General features: G+C 43.8%; 1 protein-coding gene across 1 annotated transcript in view; it reads right to left on the minus strand.

Annotated features, from left to right (window-relative positions):
- The window catches only part of LOC134423873 (multiple epidermal growth factor-like domains protein 6), a 192,990-nt gene that overhangs the window by 55,260 nt on the left and 114,169 nt on the right, over positions 1-23,561 (minus strand). Inside the window, exons 6-9 of the mRNA XM_063167363.1 lie at positions 16,222-16,344; positions 9,194-9,319; positions 4,954-5,076; positions 2,172-2,294 (exon numbers count right to left, since the gene is read on the minus strand). Of these exons, the coding sequence (XP_063023433.1) occupies positions 2,172-2,294; positions 4,954-5,076; positions 9,194-9,319; positions 16,222-16,344 (495 nt within the window). The remainder of the gene's footprint in view (positions 1-2,171; positions 2,295-4,953; positions 5,077-9,193; positions 9,320-16,221; positions 16,345-23,561) is intronic.

The following is a 23,561-nucleotide window of genomic DNA, read 5'->3' on the forward strand; positions in this document are numbered from 1 at the left end:
TTTGCATGGCAATGGCAAAGAGCTGGGTTCTGAAACATCCCCCAAGCACAAAGGCACTGAAGCTTCCTAAGCAGAGTCCTGCTGGTGAAATGGACACCCAACAACAATGCAAAACAACCTCCAGGTTTTGGTTCTTGGATGTCCCTTCCAGGGGACACAGCAGCTCCTCTGCTGAGACTTTGTCCCCTACAGGGTGGTACAGTGCCACTGCCAGCTCCCTTTACCCTGACAGACTTCCACGCCCTCCTCATAGGGCTGGACTGGACAGTCTTCAGGACATCCTGGCCATTTCATGTCCTCAGAACATCCTGGCCTTTTCCTTCATATGAAAAAATGGAACACCTGGCCACCTCATTGCCACCCAGCTGCTTCATCAGATGATTTCTCCAGGATGCAAAGAAACCGTAGGGTCAGTTGTGAAGTTTTTCACAAAGGATTAGCCAGTTTTTCTTACAGAGCTATTTAGAGAGGAAATAATTTCTCCTACTCTGTAGGGAAACTGAGAAACACCCTTCCTAAAGGAGCCACTGTACTTCCAGAAACAGCCCAGCTTGGAGTGTTGGCCATCACATCTGGCACAGAATTTCCCCAGACATATCTGTGCTGCTGGGGTCTGGTCCTTCCCCTGGGAGAAACCTGCTTGCCAACAAGAAATGTAATTCCAGCTGGAAGAGGGTATAAATTAAGAGAATAAATATCTCTACATCTCATGCATAGTGTGATTATTTGCACCAGGGAGAAGAAATCTCCCTGGTCTCCTGTCCAGTGTGTTAAGCTGGGATTTAGTAAACCCAGCAATTAAATGCGGAATCTGACTTCATACACAATCTTCATCATTTACTTTGTCCCAGCTCTTCATCAGTAAAACTGAAATACCAGCTCTTCCCCAGCCACTGGGGAAATGAAAGAATAAACAAAGATTGTAAATTGCTCAAACACTGGGATAATCCTGATCATAAATATATGCAGAATGTTTTTATTTTTATTGTTTGCTCTGCAATATTGTACATGAGGAACAGAGAATCACCATCCCCTGAGATCTGCTGAACATCCAGAAAAATTATTATCAGAAAAGCACAATGAAATCTAAGTGGTCTAAACCTCTTTTTTATGCCTATGACAGAAGATTTCATATCTATATATTAATCACATTTCCTCTGCCATTGCACTACTCACAGTTCCCCATCACCTATGAAATAACTCTACAGGATATCTCCCACATAATTGGGTTTTGTTTTTAATCTATGTTAATGCCTTGAAACTGGATTTCATTCTTAATAACTATTTCTTACACACACATTCTTAAATAAAGCACTCATTCTCTGGCATGCAGCATATTTTCCTAAGGAAGCTCTGCTGAAAGCTCTTGCACAGTATTATTAGATTGAATGATCTTTGCCCACCTCTCTGCTAAAACAGGTCATGCTTTTGTCTGCATTCCAGGGAGCTTATGTTAGGTCCATAATAACCTCAACTCTTCCACATCACCTCTTTTATTAATCTAAATTTGCCCTCAAGGGCAGGCCAGGGATCACCTATCAGCTGGCAGCACTGAGAGTCAGTCCCCCTCTCCAGAAAAGCTGTGTTGATTAAGAAACCCCGCTGGCAGGAGGTAAGCGTGTGAGGAAAGACAACAGGGCTCGCTTTAGCTTGGGAAGTTTGAGTTGTTCAACTAGTTTTTCATCCCAAATCTTTCTTTTTTTTGTTGCCTTTTTTTGTTTTTTTAAAGCATCCTCTTAACAGTGTCAGTAATCTCAGGAGAAACATAAGCAAACCCAGACAGGTAAAGACAAGAGCAGAACATCGTGTTGGTTTTCTCTTGCATCAGGTCTGTAAGAAAGCTGGCAGGAGGAGGAGGAGGGCAGGAATGAATACATTTCACAGAACAGCAGCATTCTGGTGGCTCTGCAGCAGAATTCACCAGGCTCTGAAGATAAACCAACAGGGCTATTTGCTCTTTGAAAGGCAGTAATTAAGGTCTGTGAGCACAGGCTTAGGAACGCGTCACCCTGCAAACCCAGCAGCAGCAGCAGAGGAAGAAAACAGTATTAAGGCTGATCTTTTGCATACATTTCCTCTGCTGGGGATGGAAATCCCAGAGAATCAGAAGTGAGGCCTGGCAGGGAGCAGAGAGGAGAGGAAGAGGAGCAGGGCTGGGCAGGGTCACTCACGGTAGCAGCGCCGCCCGTCCGCGCCCAGCTCGAAGCCGGGGCTGCAGGCACAGCTGAAGGAGCCCGGGGTGTTCACACAGCGATGGGCACACCTGGCACTGCCCTCTGCACACTCATCCACGTCTGCAAGCACACAGAAAGTCGTTCAGCTGGACACTGAAATGAAAAAATAACGCTGCTCTATATGGATGTGGCTGCGTTTCCAAATATCTGCTGGGAGGATTATCCTGGGGTCAGCCTACAAAGGACAGCACCCGGTGAGCCCAGGAACATTATACTCACATTATTCTCCAGAGCTATCTTTTTCTGAGCACCATTGACCTTGAACTTCTCAGTATGAACATTTACAGTATCAAACACTATATCTGCAGTATCAGCCAAAGTAACTTATTTATTATTCCTGTAAAAAGAGCAATGGCAAAAGAAGACCTTGTGTGAAGAACTCGGAAGAAACTTCCAAAACTCTGAAATGATCACCATGTCCTCCAAGCCATTATAGTTAAATTAATGGAACAGGAAATAGCTGATTATTCTCTGAATGTCAAATGATCTGGATTAAGTGGTGGTTTGGTTTCAGCAGGGATGATGGAGACAGATCATCCCTGAATCCTGCAGCTGCTTTACAGCAATGCAGTGGGAGGCACCTGCAGCAACCACAGCAGCTCCAGCAGCCCTGTGAGGGAAGGAAAAGCTGCAGAGCCTTAAGTGGGGAGGCTGCTCTTCCCCCAGTCCTCTGCCAAGCAGGCTGCTCCTCAGCTTCACACCTGCTGGTCTGTATTTTGGAATGAAATGTCCCCAAAGGTGTCCATCTTCCTAAAAGCTTAGTGGAACATAAAAATTCTTTTAAGGAGGTAATTAAAACTTTTAATTAGTTTAAAAAACCAAACAAACACACAAAAATTTACATTAAATACAGCTGTACAGAGCACCGACCTCTATGCAAAGACTGGTATCACACATGGCAAACCCCTAATGCATCTCCTGGTCCTTCCCATTCTGCCACCTTTCTGGCAAAATACAGATTATTTATTGCACCAATGCTGGGTCAGTGTCTTGAAGATGGCAGGGAGCAATCTGATGTGCAGCTCTTCACTTTTTATCCCAGCAAAGCACACTTTCTAACAGTTTTGTCCCTCCACACGTGCTGTGCCCAGTGCTGTGCTCGTGGCCCCTGCACTCGAGCACAAGGAGCTTGATGGATGCAATCAGGCTCCTTGCAAAGAGAGGCCCCAGGCAGTGCAAACACCACACACTGGCTCATGAAAATTTCAGGACAAATGACAGCTTCTCTGAAGCAGCCATGGGAGCAGCTGCTGCTTAGAATAAAATGGGTTATTCCTCCTTTTTCTCTAATTGTCAGTTTGCGAGTACACTGCGCTGGCCAGGGCTGTAAATATTCTTTTCTCTTCGTCTTTTTAAATAGAAAAAAAATAAAAGTTGAACCACAGCCACCATCCTGCACAGGTTTCTTCCTGTCCTAGAGCTAATAGCTGAAGTATGACACTTCAGCTGCCCTCTGTCTCCTTCCAGCTCAGTTTCCAGAGAGTCAAACAACAGCTTGAATTTTGCAAAAGGCATTGAGTAACTTCTAGGAGAAAAAACCAATAATTGTATATCCATGGCAAGACACACTGCTTAATGATTCAAAAGATTGTTGCCATGAGGCTGGGGAGAAAATTTGTTCCAATGTATAACACTGCAAGTTAACTCAGTGATTCAGTTTATACACAAATCAACAGAAATGTCAATGTGTATCTGAGATAAAACAAACAACAGGCTGACCCTACTGCTAAACCCACTGTTGTTTCCATCCACTCATTATCAGTACATTACTTGAAAACAGTTTTTATTTTCAGTAATTACTCATGAGTAATTCCTGAAGAGAGAATCACTAAGATGTGCCATTCTACTCACAGAAGGACTCACAGGCAACTAAGTAAAATACTCAGGGTAGGAAGTAAATATTTTGAATGGCACCCAGCACCCTTTATCTGAGACAATAATTTACATATTGGCAAGATTTTGGCCACGTTTTCAAAAGAGGAGTGCAAAATTAGTGTATGTATGTGTATGTATATATATATATATGTATATATATATATATATATATATATATATATACACACACACACCTTGATCCTGACTTGGCTGTTAAGAATCTGTGCACCATTAAGTCCACAAATGCTGTTTATTTCATAAAACTGCTAAACTATCTTCCAAGAATTTCACTGAAAGAGAAAAGCAGGTATTTTGATCTCTAGTTCCCCCAAATTTCAGGTCAGAAATGCTACAGATTCTTTTGACAACCCCAGACTAAACACAGGACTTCAAAATTCAACTTTTTAAGCTCCTCTCTTTGGAAATCTTACACATCATGATTTCTTCCTTCACAGTAGTTTCTCCATTAATATGGAAACAGCTCTCCAGCTAAAAAAGCCCTTTGAATTCTAAATAGGTTTTCAGTGACCTGGTTCAGAGTTTTACTTGAACCAATTTTCCAGGAGCTGTATCTGGGACATTATTTTAAAGGCACCCTACAAGAATAACACTACAGCATTCACAAATCCAGTTGCTAGAAAGCATGACTTAGGAGATCACAGAGACATTTTCATCACTAAAAAAGTCCTTCAAGACTGTGGGCTGATGTGAGTATCACAGAGAGAAAGGCTGTTTCAAAATGCACACATATATTCGTCTAATATATTCCTTTCCACTCACAGCTCAGTAAGGCAGAGCGCTGATTAATAACATTCTTCACAATAAAGAGTCCAGAGTTTCTTACCTAAACAGGACTTTTTGTCTGCAGCAAGAGAATGCCCTGGATGACACTCGCATTTTGCAATTCCTCTCTCATTCTGACAGATTTGTGAGCATCCTCCGTTCCCACTTGCGCAGGGGTCTATCACTGAAACCAATTAGAGCACACTGTCAACTGAAAGGTCACTTTTTGACTGGAAATGGTCTTAGCTGCCATTGTTACAACTAATGACGAAGTAGCTGTAAGAGATTAGACTGGGGAAAAATGTGACAGCATCTGGTGAGTAAAGCTGCTGTTTTTCTGGATGCTTTTTGTTGCTGGACAACATTTTTCACAGAGCAGCAACAAGGCTTTAAACAGCAGGAAACCGAGCTTGTATTACATTGGAAGTAGGACAAAAAAAGTACATTTTATTGTTATTTTGCTGTACCTGAACAGATTTCAAGAGTTCTCTAAACAATAGCAATTAGCACTCCAGTATGTGTGAATCCATAAACACACACAATGATGGAGTTCACCACGAAACAATGAATATTTAAAAGGCTTGAGAGGAAATAAACACTGAAGAGCCCCCAAAGACATCTTTCAGTCTATAAACATATGCCATTCATGTTGTACATCAAGGCTTTTTCCTCTTTTTGAACAGTAACATACCTTTTCAAGGATAAGCTGCCCTAAGTGGCAAGTACTTAGAAAAACTTTTATGAAGTACCTACAGAAGCCTCCATCTTGAAGATTTCATTGTGTTGTATGGGTTTATTTCTGGAAGCATACTGCCCAAACAGAGACTTGGCACACCCCAAACCAGACCCACCACGACTGTTTAGACAGGTCTGACTTGGGCTAAGCCCTCACATTCTGCACCAGGCTGAGGTTTTGCTTTGGAGCACTCATTACACCAAAATTCTGGTGAATAACATTCCACAGGCAAATTTGGAGGGCACCTTGAAAATGTGCCCTCTACAGTTCTGTTTAGCTTTGACTAAAATTTCTGAAAGTTATACTTGTTTCCCTACAATTCCAGCTCTGATTTAGCTTTAGCATTTCACTAATTACTGCCTGATTTGAGACAGATGAGCAAAATTCCTCACTTGCCCTGCTCTGTACAAGCCAACTTCTTTCAGAGCCCTATAGGAAAGTCACCATCAGTTCAACACCACTGGAGTCAGGGTTTGAGGAGCCCTGGGAAGGGCTGAAAGAGTTTTGCTCTGACCTGGCTGCTTTGCTCTGCTATACAGAAGGAGGGAACAGGAGAGAAAATCCTCTTCTTCATGTGGATTTAAATAAATATGGGACCGGGCATTTTTTTTGTCCCTTTTCTGTACAGCCAAGTGGTATTTTTTGCCACCATTTGGTAAAGGAGGAAGCAGCCACAGAACATCCTCAAACTGCCTCATGTCACCTCCTGCCATTTCAGGAACACACAACGCACAAACCGTTCCAGTCTGCAGGGCTGAGTTTGACTTGACAGTATTAAACAAAAAAAAAAAACCAAACAACTGAAAAATATAAAATAAAAGCACGGTTAGGGATGTAGAACTGAAATTGGACTTCTGACACGATAGGTTGCAAATAGGTTTCCAAGGAACAGCAGCACTTCATCGTGCATGACACTTCCAAGGCTGACAACTTGGCTCTGCAGCTCGACAATTTGCGGTCTACAAAGGATTTAGCTCCAAGCAAGAACTCGCTCCTTGCTGATATGAAATATTGAGTTATTTGCCGATTCCTTTTCTATTTGGGTAAATTAAATGAAATCACTATCAAACAGCATCTGTTAAACCTGCATATTATGAAGGTTTTCAGAGCAGCTAAAGCTTTAATTTGAGAATGATTACAGCACGGAGTAAAGCTTGTAATGCTCTGTGACATGACAACAGGCAAACAACAAATTACATGGTGGATGTTAGTAAAACATAGTAATTCAAATAAAGGTAGCAGCCTTGGAAGTCCTTGGATGAGGTAAGTTTGTAAAGGAAAGATCTTCAGGACATGAGGCAGTCAGTGATTGACTTGCTTTCCAGTGATATGTATGTTCCTGTTAGAAGCAGGTTTCAGGAAAAGCCAAAAATAACTCATTAGTGTTCTTTTTTCACACATTTGCCTCTTACTGGTTCATTTAATAACTTTAGTAGATAACAGACTCAATCCTACAAAGCTCTACTCCAAGCTGTTAAACACTATGGTGAAAAATTTACTGGCATGGTTTCATTTCCCAGGTGCCTCAGGACACAGAATCCCAGAAGGGTTTGGGTTGGAAGGCACCTTAAAGCTCATCCAGCTCCACACCCTGCCATGGGTAGGGACCCCTTCCACTATCCCAGGCTGCTCCAAGCCCCATCCAGCCTGGCCTGGGGCACTGCCAGGGATGGGGCAGACAGGGCTGTAAACAACAGGGTCTCCAGTCCTGTCTGCCATGACCTCTAGGGCACCTAAAGAAAAGAGGCTTGGGCTTTATCAAACAAATTTTCTTGTTCACAGCAACCATGACTTCACGCTGGAGAAAATATAAAGTGGTAAAGAGCAAAACTGCCAGGCTTGAGTGTTTCTCCAAGGCTTTGCAGGGCTGTGGGTGCAGTATTAACTCCCAAAGGTCCACGGGGATGAATCCATATCTGCACAGCACCTTCACCTGCTGTGGCAAACACTCTCACGACACTGTGGTTCCTCCATCCAAACCACCCAGCAGCCAAGCTTTGGGTGGAAAATAAAAAAAACATCCAGACTCACCTCCTCCCACCTCTTCCACTTAAAATATCTCTGAACTGACAACCCAAATGCATTCATGACCACTTCACCCTCATTTGTTCCTGTAAAAATCTTGTCCATGGCCTTACCTAGCACTTTTCTCTCCCAGGCATTCATTCACTCAGGTATTTATGGGAGGGAAAAGCATCCTACTCAGTCTTCATTTTGCAAGCTGAGCTCTGCTTACAAGGCAGATCCTCCTTCCCCCAGGCAGAGCTGCTGTCCTGGGGAGAGCTGAAGTGATTCATTTTGGCTCAAACACCCTGGGGTAACCAGGTAATGGGTGTCCACCTGCAGACAAGGCTGACCTTGCCCCTCTCTAGTGTTCAGTATCCACAGGCTGGTGACAAACCACTGCCTTTGGTGAGTGGGTGACTCTCTTCAGCCTCACCATGCGAGGGGGTGAACAGTGGTGGCAAAACCTCCCCTTTCAGGGGTCCCAGCTGAGACAGAGCATGAAAATGGTCCATGGGCACTCCAGGAGAACTCCCACCCCACCTGGCATCACTCAGACCCCTCTGAGCCAACCACGGTCCCACCACTCCAAAATCCCACCCCACAGCCCTGTGCAGGCTCTGCACAGCCAGCTGCCAAACACATCCTGAGATGTTTGGAAAAGGGATGGGGAACAGCAGAGGAAGCTCTGTGACACCTCCTTCTCCCCAGATCTCCCCTTTTCTGGCTCTGTGATAATCTCAGGGAAAAACGTGGCCACCTCATGAGAGACAGAGAGGCCAGCAGGCTGCGGGTGCTCCCTGGGGTGCAGCCCCCATTTGGGGCAGGATTTGGGGGGAACCAAACCAAAGGGAAAGGGTTCTCTGCACCCAGCAGGAGCTGGGAGCCATCTGAACAGCAGGATTTACTTACACTTCATCCACAGCGTGCAAAATCTCCGAGCAGAAGAGGAGCCATATGGAAACGGTTTTGTGACAGGAATTTCAGCTCAATAAATCCATAAATTTGGCCTTATCTTTCTCTGGCATGTTCAAGGGTGTGTGTGTGTGTGTGTGTGTGCTTGTGTTGGGGAATGGGGGGGTTGCCTTCAAAACTGATGAATATGTTAAGATATACAAGAAAAGAAAAGCAACAATCAAACCCAAAGGTAGCATTGCTGTTCTGCTTGAGAGGGTGCTTAGAAACCTGAAGGGCAGGATGAATGAATCAGCCTGTGATAAGCCAAAAGGAGATAAAGAGAAGACTTTTTTGTAGAATAAAACATGTAATGCAGGCCAACTCTATATGCAACTTGATGAGCAATAAAATGTTAGAATTAAATCACAATTAAGTTCCTAACCTATGTCATCACCATCATTGTGCAAGGAGCAGCCAGGGATCTAGGAGGCCAAAATCTTGTTCAAAGCTGTGATTCAAAGTAAACTTCACACCTCAAACACGTGTTATATTTAAAAGTCTGTCATTAAGCAATTCCCAAAGCTGCTTTTGGAAATAGGAATGAACACAGTGACCCAAAACACCATCCTGGGGTCTGTTAAATTGCCTTTAGCACAGGACTCACCTTCACAGGATTTGGCATCTGCCTTCAGCTGGTAGCCTGGCTGGCACTGGCACTTGTAGTGGTCCTCACTGAGCTGAACACAGTCCTGCTCACAGCCCCCGTTGTTAATGCTGCAGGAATTGACAGCTGGAGCCAAGGAAGCAGGGAAGGAAAGCACATCAACAACCTGGGAGGACCTATTTCCTATTTTAAATACATAAATGACAGCAGAAGCAGGCAAACCTCGCTGAGCAGCTTTCAGAATTGCTCCTGTGCCCTCCCTTGTGCTCAGGGAGCCTGGCTGACACAGCATCCCACACCAGTGAAACCCTGATTCACAGAGCCTGACAGTGTCCCACACCAGTGAAATCCCAATTCACAGAGCCTCACACTGTCCCACACCAGTGAAACCCTGATTCACAGAGCCTGACAGTGTCCCACACCAGTGAAATCCCAATTCACAGAGCCTGACACAGCCCCACACCAGTGAAACCCTGATTCACAGAGCCTGACACTGTCCCACACCAGTGAAACCCTGATTCACAGAGCCTGACACAGCCCCACACCAGTGAAACCCTGATTCACAGAACCTCACACTGTCCCACACCAGTGAAACCCTGATTCACAGAACCTCACACTGTCCCACACCAGTGAAACCCTGATTCACAGAGCCTGACAGTGTCCCACACCAGTGAAACCCTGACTCATAGAGCCTGACACAGCCCCACACCAGTGAAACCCTGATTCACAGAGCCTGACAGTGTCCCACACCAGTGAAACCCTGATTCACAGAGCCTGACACAGCCCCACACCAGTGAAACCCTGATTCACAGAACCTCACACTGTCCCACACCAGTGAAATCCCAATTCACAGAGCCTGACAGTGTCCCACACCAGTGAAACCCTGACTCACAGAGCCTGACAGTGTCCCACACCAGTGAAACCATGATTCACAGAGCCTGCTGACACAGCCCCACACCAGTGAAACCCTGATTCACAGAGCCTGCTGACACAGCCCCACACCAGTGAAACCCTGATTCACAGAGCCTGCTGACACAGCCCCACACCAGTGAAACCCTGATTCCAGGGAGAGGCAGGTGAGATCTGAGGGCTGTAATGCTGACTGAAGCACAGCACCCTTTGATCCGACAGCACCAAAGCGCTGCCAATCCACCAAGGCAAGGAGGGGACAAAAGAACAGTCCTTCTGGCACTTGCTCATTGATTATCTTTTTCTATTCCTTGCTTTCATTGATTAAAATTAGTAATTGTGGTTCAGGCTGATTTCCTCAGCCTCATAAATAAAAAAAATTCAAATAACAGGAGCCACAAGCCCTGCAGAACACACACAGCAAACCAGAGGAACAGAGGGTCCTCTGTACATCTTTAGAGATGCTGCTTCTTTCACCCCAGCAAATTAATATTCTTTTTTGTTCAACACATATCCCTGGCCTCTGGAGAAACATTTCTCCTCCTGACAAAACATGTTAACACACACCCACACCTATTCACAGGCTGCATGTAAAAATAGGAGTGATGGTTTTACTCTGCTATTGTGCTGTGCTGATGGGTGTGTGTGTGTGTGTGTGTGTGTGTGGCTGTATTGAGACTTCCACAGCAGGGATGTAGTGTGGAGAGATTTAAATGGATATTAGGAAGAAATTCTTGACTCTGAGGGTGGGCAGGCCCTGGCACAGGTTGCCCAGGGAAGCTGTGGCTGCTCCTGGATCCCTGGAAGTGCCCAAGGCCAGTTTGGATGGGGATTGGAACAATTTGGGGTAGTGGAAAGTGTGGGAAGGGGTGGGGCTGGATGAGCTTTAAGGTCCTTTGCAACCCAAACCATTCTGGGATTCTGTGTTCTCTATGGGCAGCTGGAAAGATTACTTGGTCCATAATGGGATGCACCAAACTCTGAACCCAATTAGGTCAGCAAAGAGATTTTACAGTTATTTATTCATAATAATTTTAGCAATATTTGTCTTTCTTGATGTATCTGTAACAGACATTAGTAAATGTTAGCTGCAAAACCCACTACAGGACTCGTTTCACCCTGTGCCACCAATTAGCACACACTGAGTTTGTGCAGCCAAGTATGTGTTAAAAAGACGAAAAGAAAAGCAAATTTTTACATTCTCCTGGCTGCACACACAGCAGGAGGCACCTCAGAGCCCAGAAACCTGACCCAGGCTTCTGATCCCCACCTGTGCCCAGGAGCCTCCTGCCCTGCCACAGACAGGCCCTGAAAGCAGCTCCAGCACACCCCACACACTCTGGGCTCCCTGCACATTTGCATCCAAAAACCTGTTTTTCAGCAAGAATATTCAAATAAGATGAAAATATTTCAGGAGACGAAAAACATCTTAAATCCAAGTGACAGAATATACACGTTGGCTTTTAAAAGTGCCGTTTTCTCCCTCAGTTTCTGGGCAGGAGCCAATCTGGCTGCGACGGGGAGATAACAGCAACCTGTCACGGTGAGGGGTTTGGGAGGCTCTGAAGGTGGGAGGGGACAGGTGTGAAACCCACGGGCCCCAGTTTGGCGTGTGGCTGTGCCAGCTGCCAGGGGTTGCCCTGGAGCAGGCAGGGCAGGGTTGTCACCAGGCTGGATCCCTGAGAGGAGGTGCCAGACTCAAGGGGAAGAGCCCCAGGGACAGGGCAGGGCTGTGCTGGTGGCTGCCAGGCACAGAGAGACTTGGCACCTCCTGGAGATGGCTCCAGCTGTCACCAAGGGGCTGTGGCTGGAGGGATGGGCACCTGCACAGGCAGAAATATGGCCTGACATTCATTTTTCAAAGATTTACTCTGGGAATTTGGTAGGAACCCAGCCCTGATGTGGATTCCAGACAGGCTGGGGGTGATGCCAGGTGATGCCAAGAGAGGGAGGGGGTATCTGGGAAGGGGGGCAGTGGTGGGAGACAGTAGGTGAGAAGCACAAGGATCACAGAATGGTTTGGGTTTATCCTAAAGATCATCTCATTCCATCCCCTGCCATGGGCAGGACACTCCCACTGCCCCAGCTTGTTCCAGCCTGGCCTTGGACACTTCCATGGATCCAGGGGCAGCCACTGCTGCTCTGTGCCAGGGCCTCCTCACCCTCACAGGGAACAGTTCCTTCCTAACAGCCAGTCTAACCCTGCTTTCTGTCAATTCAAAGCCTTTTTGCCTTGTCCTGTCACAATATGCCCTTGTAAAAACTCCCTCTCCAGCTCTCTTGTAGGCCCCTGGGTGATAACAGTTAAGAAACACACATTTCTAAACCCATTATTTTTTATAATAAAGGTGATATTTTTACAAAGAGCTAGCTCTGAAGCCGTAGTTAGACACATGCATAGACACCATGGGGTTAGAACACGCAATCTCTTCCAACCTGTGTTTCACATAACCTTAAATCCAACCTTGGCAGTGACAAGAAATGTAACTTCAGACATGCAGGGCTTATATTTACATTGGAAAACACAGATTATAGAGTAGTAGAGACGTTTTCTTTGTTGCTTTCTCAATATAGAAGAGCCTTAGTGTGCTAAAATCTCCATAAAAAACCTGCATCTCAACAGCTTCTCTACATAAAGCAGACATCAAAGGTAACAGCTGGCACCAGAGATGAATCAGGGTCTAATGGCTGTGCCCTGTTTCCACTTCTAGGAGTTCAAACAGGAATAAATTCCACCGAAGACAATGAATCTACAACAGTCCAAACCCACAGCCTGATACCACAATAAATATGTTCTTTCTGAGTTTCAGCTTTTCAGATACCAGCTGGTTAAACTCCAGCGAAGTCAAACTCATTGCATTAACATAATCAAGGCATTACAAACAAAGCAAACAAAAAACTTGGACAGGGTTGCAGTGAATATTTGGTCTGGCACGTGTGTTTATAAATTAATTCAATGCTGAGCAAAATTTGTAGGACCAAAAAGCTGAAAGAAGAAAAGGAGCATTGAAAGAGATGGGATTTTATTATGGCAGAGAGTACTGGGTAGCATCAAAGGATGCAGAAATTAAATAGTTTACTCTCACACACTGGTCATTACTGAACAAGACGACCCACTCTGAGCAGAGTATGAGTGGAGTTCTCTGCCTTAGAGTATGAGCAGAAGTTTCCAATGAGAGCAGGAAGAATGGCAAAAGCAGATTTCCTCTCCCCACGTATTTTAAGGCTCATACTGGCAGAGGAGGGATGGACCACCAGCAACAAGTCAGGATCCCAAACACCCTGTGCTGATGTGGCAGGAGGGCAGATTTACTGCAAAACTTGTGTAATATACTCAGTAATATTCCATGATCACATGAGGAAGTATCTCATCCCAGGTTTTTGAGTCTTCAGATGTAAGCTGAATAACTTTTAAGATGATAGATCCACTTCCTTATGTATGGGAGATTTCCAAGCCATCCAGGCTGCAAAATCTGCTTCCCCTCAAATGATTTTGGCACTTTTGTTCCCACAAACACAGGGTTGCCAAAAAAGAAAAGCAGGACGTGGAAAGAATGAACCTAACAGCAATCTGGGCTGGGCTCCTCTGAAAAGCCTGTCTGGAGGGACTCTTGTTTCTTATTTCTGCAGCTGAGATAATCACCTTCCATAAACAGCTCAGTGCCAGAATGGGGTCCCTTTTCTTTCTCAGCATGCAGGAGAGATCCTTACATCCTCTGAAGTACCCATGGAATAAATAGCACTGCTAACCCAAGCCTGTTTGAGATGCTGGGTGTTCTGCTGAGCTGCACTGGGTCAGAGGAGAGGGGCATTTGTGGTTTGCTGCTCATCAGATGAGTGATGAAAGCTGAATGTGCAGCCTGGTGCTGCACAAGGGGCAAACCCTCCATCCCCAGCAAGCAGCTACAGCCCAGGTCCTGATCCTGGGCACTCCTGATTTATATGGAATGCTTCTCCCCGTCCTCATCAATTAGTAACTGTCTTGTTCTCCAATGCATGAGAGCTTATTGTATCCATTTGTTTTGGTGTCTTGTCTGAACATCTGGAACAGGGCTCAATATCCTCCCTCAGTATCTTGTACATCCATTATTATGATAGCAGAGCTCTCTCTCTAACTCCTGCCTCCCATCTCAGGATTTATTTTTGTTTCTCCTTGATAGTTTCTGAGACATTGCAAACAAAGCTGGTCACTGTATGAAGTACTCTGAATAACTTCTTGAGAATATTTACATTTACAAAATGAAAACTTGTTCTCTGGTATTGTTCACAGCTCGGACAAAGCTAAACTGAGCTTGCTGATTATGTGAGGCAAGAAAAAACCTAATTATTTTGTGTCCACAGAAAATTTTACATATTACACAAGTAAATTCATTTAATTGCCATTAACATCTACTTTTTGCCTTTATCACACAGTTCTTTTTCTCTTTTTTCCCCTCAAAGTCCCTTTAGTTTCCTTTTCATATAAAAATCCCTCTCCACCACAAATGGGACTATTCAGAGGGAGTAATGCAGCTCAAACAACACATCTTTCACTTCTGGGTCTTCCCTAGTCAGATCTGATCTGAGCAAGATTAATTTCTCTTTTAATACAAAGAAAACCACAATTACTTCTAGTTAATTATGAATCACTCTGCTTTTACATGATTTTTTCCCCTCTCACTATGGTGTTCCCTTGTCCACTCCTTCACCAAATAAGATAAGACTGAGACTTCATCACATTTTTAATTGCACTTAATTACAAAACACTGAAAGTCTCTGTATGTGATAAACACAAAAAAACCTAAAAGAATAAGTTTTAAAATAAAAAAAAAAAATCCATTATTCCCACAGTTTGAGCACTGGTACCTCCTGTGTCCTGGTGGCATCAGGGAATGTGTTGCTGTGATAATTCCAGCAATGACTGATGACATCCCTGGCTGAAGTTCAGCACAACCAAGGGACTTTGTGCAGGAACTGAGGCAATGCCCAAACTGTGAGTGAACTTATTCTGCAGATGTGGTCTGACTGTACTTAACTGTTCTTCCCATATTACCTCAAATCAGGATTAAAAATTTAAACAAAAGGTGCCCTTTTCTTCTTCCCAGATGAAAGAAAATTTTAATCCTTTCTGCAGAATGCAAAAATTTGACTTTTGTACTGATTTAAACACAATGCAAAAACTGTGTATTTCATATTATTGTTTTTAACAACAAGCAGAATTAACTCAGGTGTGCCTTGTTTCAGATTTTAGAGTCCAACCTAAGAAACACAGAGTTTATTTTTGCAATTCTCTCCACATAAACAGGCAATGTGTCATGGCTGAGCTCCATGGTGCTCTCATGGACACGAGCACACACAGGGTCACTCCACCCTGTAAATCACAATCATTTACCCTGGACACAACCTCTAAACTCACCAAGTCCCAGAGCAGTGCTGGGATGTGCCACAAAGAAAAAACACTGAGAATTTAAAAAATGTCATTTGAAATGAAGACACCCTAAGCTCTTCAGTGCCTCCTGCAAAAGAATTTTCGCCAACATGAGACACCATCAAAAACCAAAAAAATGAAAAAAAAAATAAAGAGTAATTTTGGCTATACCTGTATCCTCACAGGCTGCTTGAACCAGAGTGGGTAATATATTTAGTGAAAACTCAGATTGGAGAGTCTAGAAGATTTTGCAGTTAGAGAAAAGCCAGAGTTGGAGGATGAGTGGGGGTTCCTTACCGAGGCAGGTGCGGCCGTCGGCGTGGAGCTGCAGTGTTGAAAGGGGGGTTCTTTCAACAAAAAAAAACCCAAAAAATAAACAAAATAAAGAGTAATTTTGGCAATACCTGAACCCTCACAGGCTGCTTGAACCGGAATGGGTAACGATATTTTGTAAAAATTCAGATTGGAGAGTCAGAAGGCTTTGCCAGATGTTGGGAGGATGGGAGGGTTCCTTACCGAGGTGGGTGCGGCCGTTGGCATGGAGCTGCAGTGTTGAAAGGGAGGTTCTTTCAACAAAAAAAACAAATAAAGAGCAATTTTGGCAATACCTGAACCCTCGCAGGCTGTTTGAACCAGAGAGGGTAATGATATTTAGTGAGAGCTCAGACTGGAGAGTCAGAAGGCTTTGCAGTTAGGTGAGAGGGTTCCTTACCGAGGCAGGTGCGGCCGTCGGCGTGGAGCCGGAACCCCGGCTGGCACTGGCACTGGAAGGAGCCCTGGGTGTTGGCACAGCCCTGCTGGCAGCCCCCGTTCAGCACCTCACACTCGTCCACGTCTGCAGAAGGAAGGGAGGGACACGGTGAGGGAGGATTGCAAGAGAGCCTGGTTCTCCTGCAGGGCTCATCCAGAATGCAGGGAGCGCGGGCTGGGTTGTTGTTTACTTCGTTTTGGCAGCAAAGAAAAGGGGAATTTGAAAAGTGGAATTTTATGGTGCTTTTCCAAGCTCCTGCAGGCACTGCCTCTGTAGTCTCTGCTTCTGAAGTCCTGGTTAATTAGAGTGATTTGTGACATGGCTGTTTCATTGAGGCCAGGAAGAATTAGGGTTAGATAACACATCCGAGCCAGTAGGAACTGCTGGTCAAACTTTTGGCTTCTATAAAAACTTGCTCTATGAACATTTCCTTTTGCATCAAGCCTTTAATCCTATTGTTCTTGGGGGTACAAGCAGGTAAAACTGACATGAGTGGAAAACAGACACATTCTCCATCACCATTACATTTTCAACCATGGATAGCACAGAGAGCTTAAAGAGAAAACTTTAGAAGAGTGAGGAATTTGTGCTGCATTTTCTGTGCCCCTTGCCATACAAACATAGAATCATAGAATGGTTTGGGCTGGACAGGACCCTAAAGCTCCTCTCATTCCAACCCTGGCCATGTTCAGGGACATCTCCCACTGTCCCAGGTTGCTCCAAGCTTTGTCCAGCCTGGCCTTGGACACTTCCAGGGAAGGGGGAAAACATTGTGCCTTGTTCTTCCTTGTGCTCACCTAAACTTTCCATAGCATCTTCTCATAAAACCTCCCAGAAAAATGATGTGAGCTCCTGCTGATATCTTTTCCAAAGCTAAGCAGGCATCATTCCATATTTCAGGGGATTTTAGAGGATTACATTCGGTCAAATGAAGAGGCAAACAAGCATTAAACCAGCTTGAGAACACTGCTGCAAAGTTCCAGCTGAAAATGATGGACAATGATGGACAAAGATCAAGAAGAGTTTAAGTAAACAGGTGAAGGTCTAAGACAGAATCATAAAAAACTGAATTTCCAGAAGTACCACATAAGCAGTTTCTGCACCTCTTCAGCAACGCTGGCCTACTGTAAATAGCATTTGATTGACATGTTGACACCATTACCTTAAAAATCAACATGGGGTCATTGGAAATAAGGGTCAATTAGTCCATTCCCTGAAAAAAATCCACCTGGCAGAGATTTGCCTAGATTTTGTCTCTCCTTTCCTTAGCAGTCCCCAGGGATAGCAGCTCCACCTCCCACCATCTCCCCCAGGGGCGATTCTTGTCCCAAATTATCCAAATGCCAAAGATATTTTCTTCCCCAAGTCAAGCCTCCCTCCTGCAACAGGCATCTCTGAAACCCCCCCCGCTTTCAACACTGCAGCCTCCTGCTGATTTAATTGCTCTTCAGATCATGTTCTGAAATTATCTAATGGGAGGCAAGTCCACAACTGCTCCTGTGGGGGAAGTGAAGGAATTTCCCCCCCATATTGCTCTTGAGGAACAAGGGGTCTGGCTTTCATATCTTTGCTCTGGTTGTATCTGTTTTGCATTTAACTTTCATGGTTTACATATTTTTTTTAATGCTTTTATGTTTATTCCATTTTAGAAAATCTAATCACAATTAACTGAAAGAGGAAGCTTTAAAGAAGACTTGGAAATGCACAACATCCCACTCCTGAGGAAATGCATTTATGAAGTTCAATTTTAATACTTCACATGTGAATTCCCCTCACCTAAAATGAAGTCCTGGTGTTGACTGGTGTTTAAATTCAGACCATTTGCTAACATGCACCACTTTTTGATCCTTCTGCTGTATTTGTTGTTTTATTAGACTGTATACTACATACATGTCCTGCTGCCTGGAGACATCTGGAATATGCTTTTTTGAAACAGAAATTTTGCCTTTTAAAATGTAAACAGTAAACAGAAAATGTTATTCACCTTGTTTAATTCCATGCCGCTAAGAACCAGACTGCTGAAAAATGCCAGGACGAAATCAGACCCAGGAAACCCTTTGTATGGAGTGTCAGAGAAATAAAATAAGCAAAAAGACTCAGAAAAATAGAACAAGGAAGCAGCTGAACCACATAGTACACCACATTCCAGTATTTATACCTCAATAAACTCAAACACTGGGAGCTTCAGTATTTTAATTTTATAGGCTACGATCAGCTGGAGAATTTCTCTCATATACCAAACACAGTTTTAAGTTCGGATATTGGCACTTACAAAGGAGAAAAAACAGTCCAGCTAAAAAAAACGAGCTGGGAGTTAGTGATATTTGTTAGTCTCCATTTGGAGATTTAGAGGAGTGGCTTGGTTTATGGGGGCGCTCTGCACCCAGCAGCAGCTCTTCCCTGAGCAGCATTTCCCTCGTGCTGGCACATCCCAGAGCAGTGATATTGCTGAAAGGCAGCACAATTCAATGCAAAATAAAAGCTCCTAAACCACTTGTGCCCATGAGCAAGACCCAGCCCCAGCCTGAGCCTCCCTGCAGCAAGAGGAGGCGAGAGCAGGAGCTGAAAATGCAGCTCCACGACGCCACACCAACAGCAAAGCTGATGACAGATGATCCCTTCCAGCCCCAGACTTCCTCTGCAAGATCAATATTTTAAGGATTATATGCTGAAAGATTCCTTCACATCCAGCAGATAAAATCAAGGGAAATGCAAGGCGCAGTCGCCTTTCCACGTCTCCTCCATCTCAAGGCCAGGAAACAGCTTCGCCCCCAGTTACAGCAGAAAAATTCCCTAATTATTTTGTCTGTAGAGCAGTCTGCAAAGCAGACACTGATCTAAATGCCTGAACTGCATTTGGAAGTTTTAAATGTCTAAACTATTTGGACTTTCACATTTTAATTGCTGTACTAGTAAAGGACACATGTAGCAGCAAAAGAACAGTTTCTGCTTTTGTAGGTACACAAGTGGACATTATTTTTTCTACTTGGCTACAGAAAGATGAAATTATTCTAGAATAGCAGATGTATAAAAAAATATTTAAAAGCATTCTTGAAATATGAAGCCCTTCCATTTCAATTCTAGACCATCACAGGATTATGGAAGATTGTATCTGCATCTGTGATTAAATTTGGATTAGCTTCCAGCGCAAATCAAACCGAAACACCTTCCTGCTCAAATTTCTATAGCTACAACCCAGGATGCTTATCTGAATAACCTGAATTTCAAGCCACTTATGGCTTGCTTATCACAAGCCAGGCTGTGATGAAAGCAGCTGCATCCCCACAAGACAGAGGGAGAGCAATTCCTGGAGACAAGAAGGAAAGTGAGAGCTGTGTGCTGTCCCCAGGCTGTTTTGCCATGGAGATTACACTGCTGGGTGAACACAGCAGAGGTGGTGTGTGGATATTCCCCTTCTCACCTTCAGAACATTGCAGAGATGCTTTACAGCGCGGTTCCCCACTGAAGGTACCTTCCTGTGTCCTGGTTTGTTCACCTTTCATCAGGAATTACCTTATACTCAGTCAAACAACCCAAAGCCTGTGTGTTCCCAAGATATTTTAAAATATTTTAAAATATTTTAACCACATCTTTTTTAGCACCTCACGCTCCTGAGGGCTGTGCACTTGGACTGACCCTTCCTGCATGCCAACACCTCAAGTTCCAAACACAATAGAAGAGGATGTGATGCACAAATGCCCAACCCACTGCCAGCTCCTTTCCCTTTCCAAGGGCAGATCCCACAGGTGGAGTTCCAGGTTGTGAAATCCTCCACACTCCTGACTGAGGGCCCTGCTAATCATCAAGGAAGCTGGTCCCTAATTGACTTGATTAACCAAATTAAAAGTCCATTTGCCCTGCCCAAAACCTGTTTCAGTGCAGAGCTGTGTGACTGCTTGTTTGGAATTCAGGATTGTCACATTAGCAGCATTTTTCATATCATTATTAAAATGCTCAGGAACAGCTATGATCAATCAGCTCCTCAAAAATACAGAGAGCAGTAATAAACATTGATAATTAGTGAACCTGCAATCATGGTTTTTATAAAGGAAGAAAGAAAGCAAGATCCTGCCAGAAATCAATTCTCTACTAACAGAAAGCTTTGCTTTTTAAGACCACTAAGAAATGCAAACAAGATACAGAACTGAACTCCAAAAAGAAAGAAAAACAGGATAACAAGCCTCCATTTTGAGAATCCTGGATGGAGGAGAGATGATGTGCCAAAGGTATGCCAGGGATGGTGTTCTCATCCCTGAGGAGGGACACTGCCAAAAGCTTTATGTGACACAGGGTGACAGCAAGGTTAGCCTCTCACGGAGCTTCCCCCAGCCAGGGGCATTTCTGGAGGGTGACAAATGAACAGGCTTTCCCTCCTTTGACTATTGAAATTTGCAGATTGAGAACTGTTCAGAATCAGGGTTTTCTGAGAGATAAGCAGACAAAAAACTTCCTTTTCCTAGCACCCAGGCACTGATGGAGAAAGAAACCAGAACTGGGCAGGACCAACCTCACCATTTAGAGCAGATATTGGGAACAATTTTGTCCTGGAAGGGGTCATAAAGCATTGGAACAGGCTGCTGGGGCAGTGATGGAAATGCCACCATCCCTGGACATGGCTTAATGGTGACCACACTGGTGGTGCTGGGCTGACTGCTGGACTTGATCTCGAAGGTCTTTTCCAACCTCAGGGGTTAAATGATTTCAAGATTGTTTATTTATTAAGTAGCTTTCAGCAAAATCTCTTCACTTTGTCAAGCAGAGAGCAACACAGAGAGGCAGAGGCCGAAGAGCTGTGAGCATCACCTACCCCACAAACACCAGAATATGGTGTTTTTCCATATGGATGGAAAGATTTCTGTCCAGCTGGGGGCTGATGTGAGAACCCATTCCTTGCTGGTACCTGCACACAGGGACCCAAACACAGCATCTGTGGATCTGGCCTAAATGACTTTCACTACACCCTTTTTATTAAATTCCTAAGAAATACTACATAAAACAGGAATGAATGACACACAAGCATTTCCTCTTTCCAGCCACCACAATCCCCCAGCCTGCTGCAGAAAGGATGAGACCAGCAGAAGCAGGGAAACACAAACCCCTACTTGGATTTACTCAGAGAATGGTTTATGCTGATGGTTTTAAAGTCAGATTATAATTAAAAATAATTACAATGATTATTTAATTTAAAAATGCAGACCAGAAAGAAGAAGCATGGTCTAGTTTTTGCAGCATTAGCTTAAAATTCACTAAAATCAGGGTTTGACCACTCTTTACCCAGGGAGCTCTGTGGGTCACTGATACCCACAAAGTATTCACTAAAATCACTAAAATCAGGGTTTTAAAATTCACTTAAAATGAACACAAATTCACTAAAATCAGGGTTTGACCCCTCTTTACCCAGGGAGCTCTGTGGGTCACTGATACCCACAAAATATTCACTAAAATCACTAAAATCAGGGTTTTAAAATTCACTTAAAATTCACTAAAATCAGGGTTTGACCCCTCTGTACCCAGGGAGCTCTGTGGGTCACTGGTCCCCACAAAATATGGTGAGGATCAGTCAGGAATGATGGTGACAGAGAAAGAGGGAAGACTGGATCTTAAGTAAAGTACCACAAGAAACCTTAAGAGTCTCTATTTAAAATTATCACAAGTGGATAAACTGTTCAACTCCAACACAGATTTGGAAATAAATTCCAACAATCTGGCTCACCCCTCCCTTGCCCCAACCAGCTCCCCCAGACTCTTCAGCTGCAGATCATTTCGTACATCTGATAAGAAAACTCTGATTGTTTGCTATTTAACGTGATATTTTAAATCAACAAAGATGCATGACAGTGCTTTGCCTTCTGTTATTTGTAACTACACTGTTACTACTCTCTTTTCTATATTCCAAAGGGTGTTTAAACCTCACAAAAGTTACGGAGTGAAAATATCATATGGTCTTTCCCCACTAATTACATGGAGGATTTTACACATTATTTAGTGTGTTTTTCAGTTAAATAATTTATGTACTCATGGGAAGGAAGGGAAACAGGCTTGGTTCCCAGACATTCTTAAGCTGATCACAAAAGTCAGAAATTATTCTATAAAGTAAAACTTAAAAGAAATAAGCCTCTGTTATTGTGGTAAATATATATACATATATAATTTTTTATATAAAAATTTATATAAATATATATAAATTTACCTATATATATATATAGGTAAATTTATAACAGATTCAACTCACAGCTTCCTTTAAATCACAGAACTGCTCAAATCTCCAGCTCAGAAATATCCAAAATTTGAAAACCAGTGTGAATTCCCTGACAAAGCATGACAAAATTTGCTCTTGCAGCAGAAGTTTTGAAAAGGAACTCTCCCCTTTTACTAACACAAAAATGATTTTCAGGGTTTGAAACTCCTGTTGCTAGCAAAATATTTGGCCATCTTTTCCACAATCAAAGAAGTTTTACATTGGTATTGACTCTAGGAAGGAAAATACAAGTTTGAAGTCTGGTCCAAAACAAAGCCTGAAATTAAAACAAAAAAAGAAAAAACAAAACCAGTTCATATTAATAAAAAATGTATTTCTTTTTCTTTGAACCAAACCCTCGTTCGAGCAGCCGGTTTTCTACCACATTTCTTTACCCTGGATAAAGGACAAAGCAGCTTCTACCAGCACACATTTTGCAGGCAAAAAAAAGAGGCTTTACAAATGATCTGATTATCTACCTGCTCCTGAAAATGGGGAAGGGAAGCTAAATAATGGCATTAGATCACCACAGCTTTTTTGTCTGTCAGTCTGTCCTCCAGCTCTCCCTGGAGATTTGGTCCATCATGGAGAGGCATCTTCTACCCTGTAGCTGGTACCTTGTCCTACACCTCATGTGCTTTCCCAGGTGCTTTTAAGGACTTTCAGCTGTGCCTGGGCCAGGTTTCACTTCTCTCCTTCTGGTTTCTCTCTCTCTCTACACAGGAAACACCAAAGGGTGGAAACCACAATGCTGTGAAACGTTGAACAGCAGAGTCATCAATGGGACCTTGTGCTAGGTAATAAATATTTGTGTCCAGATCTGAAAGGAGATGCATCTCCTGATGCCTGTTTTCAAGGGAAAAGGACAGAGGCATCTCGAAGGTATTTTTGACAGATCCATGGAGCAGGAGTGGCAGGAGCTGCCCCACAACCTGATTTTGGGGAGAAGACTTCTGTGAGTACTGCCCCATCCACCCCATCAGGTCTGAGACCTGGATTTCATTTCCTGGTCTGTCACTGGCCTTACTGGGGAGTAAAGAGATAGTTAAATTGTCATGAGGTA

Source organism: Melospiza melodia, chromosome 12, assembly GCF_035770615.1.
Source record: "Melospiza melodia melodia isolate bMelMel2 chromosome 12, bMelMel2.pri, whole genome shotgun sequence".
NCBI classification, from domain to species: Eukaryota; Metazoa; Chordata; class Aves; order Passeriformes; family Passerellidae; genus Melospiza; species Melospiza melodia.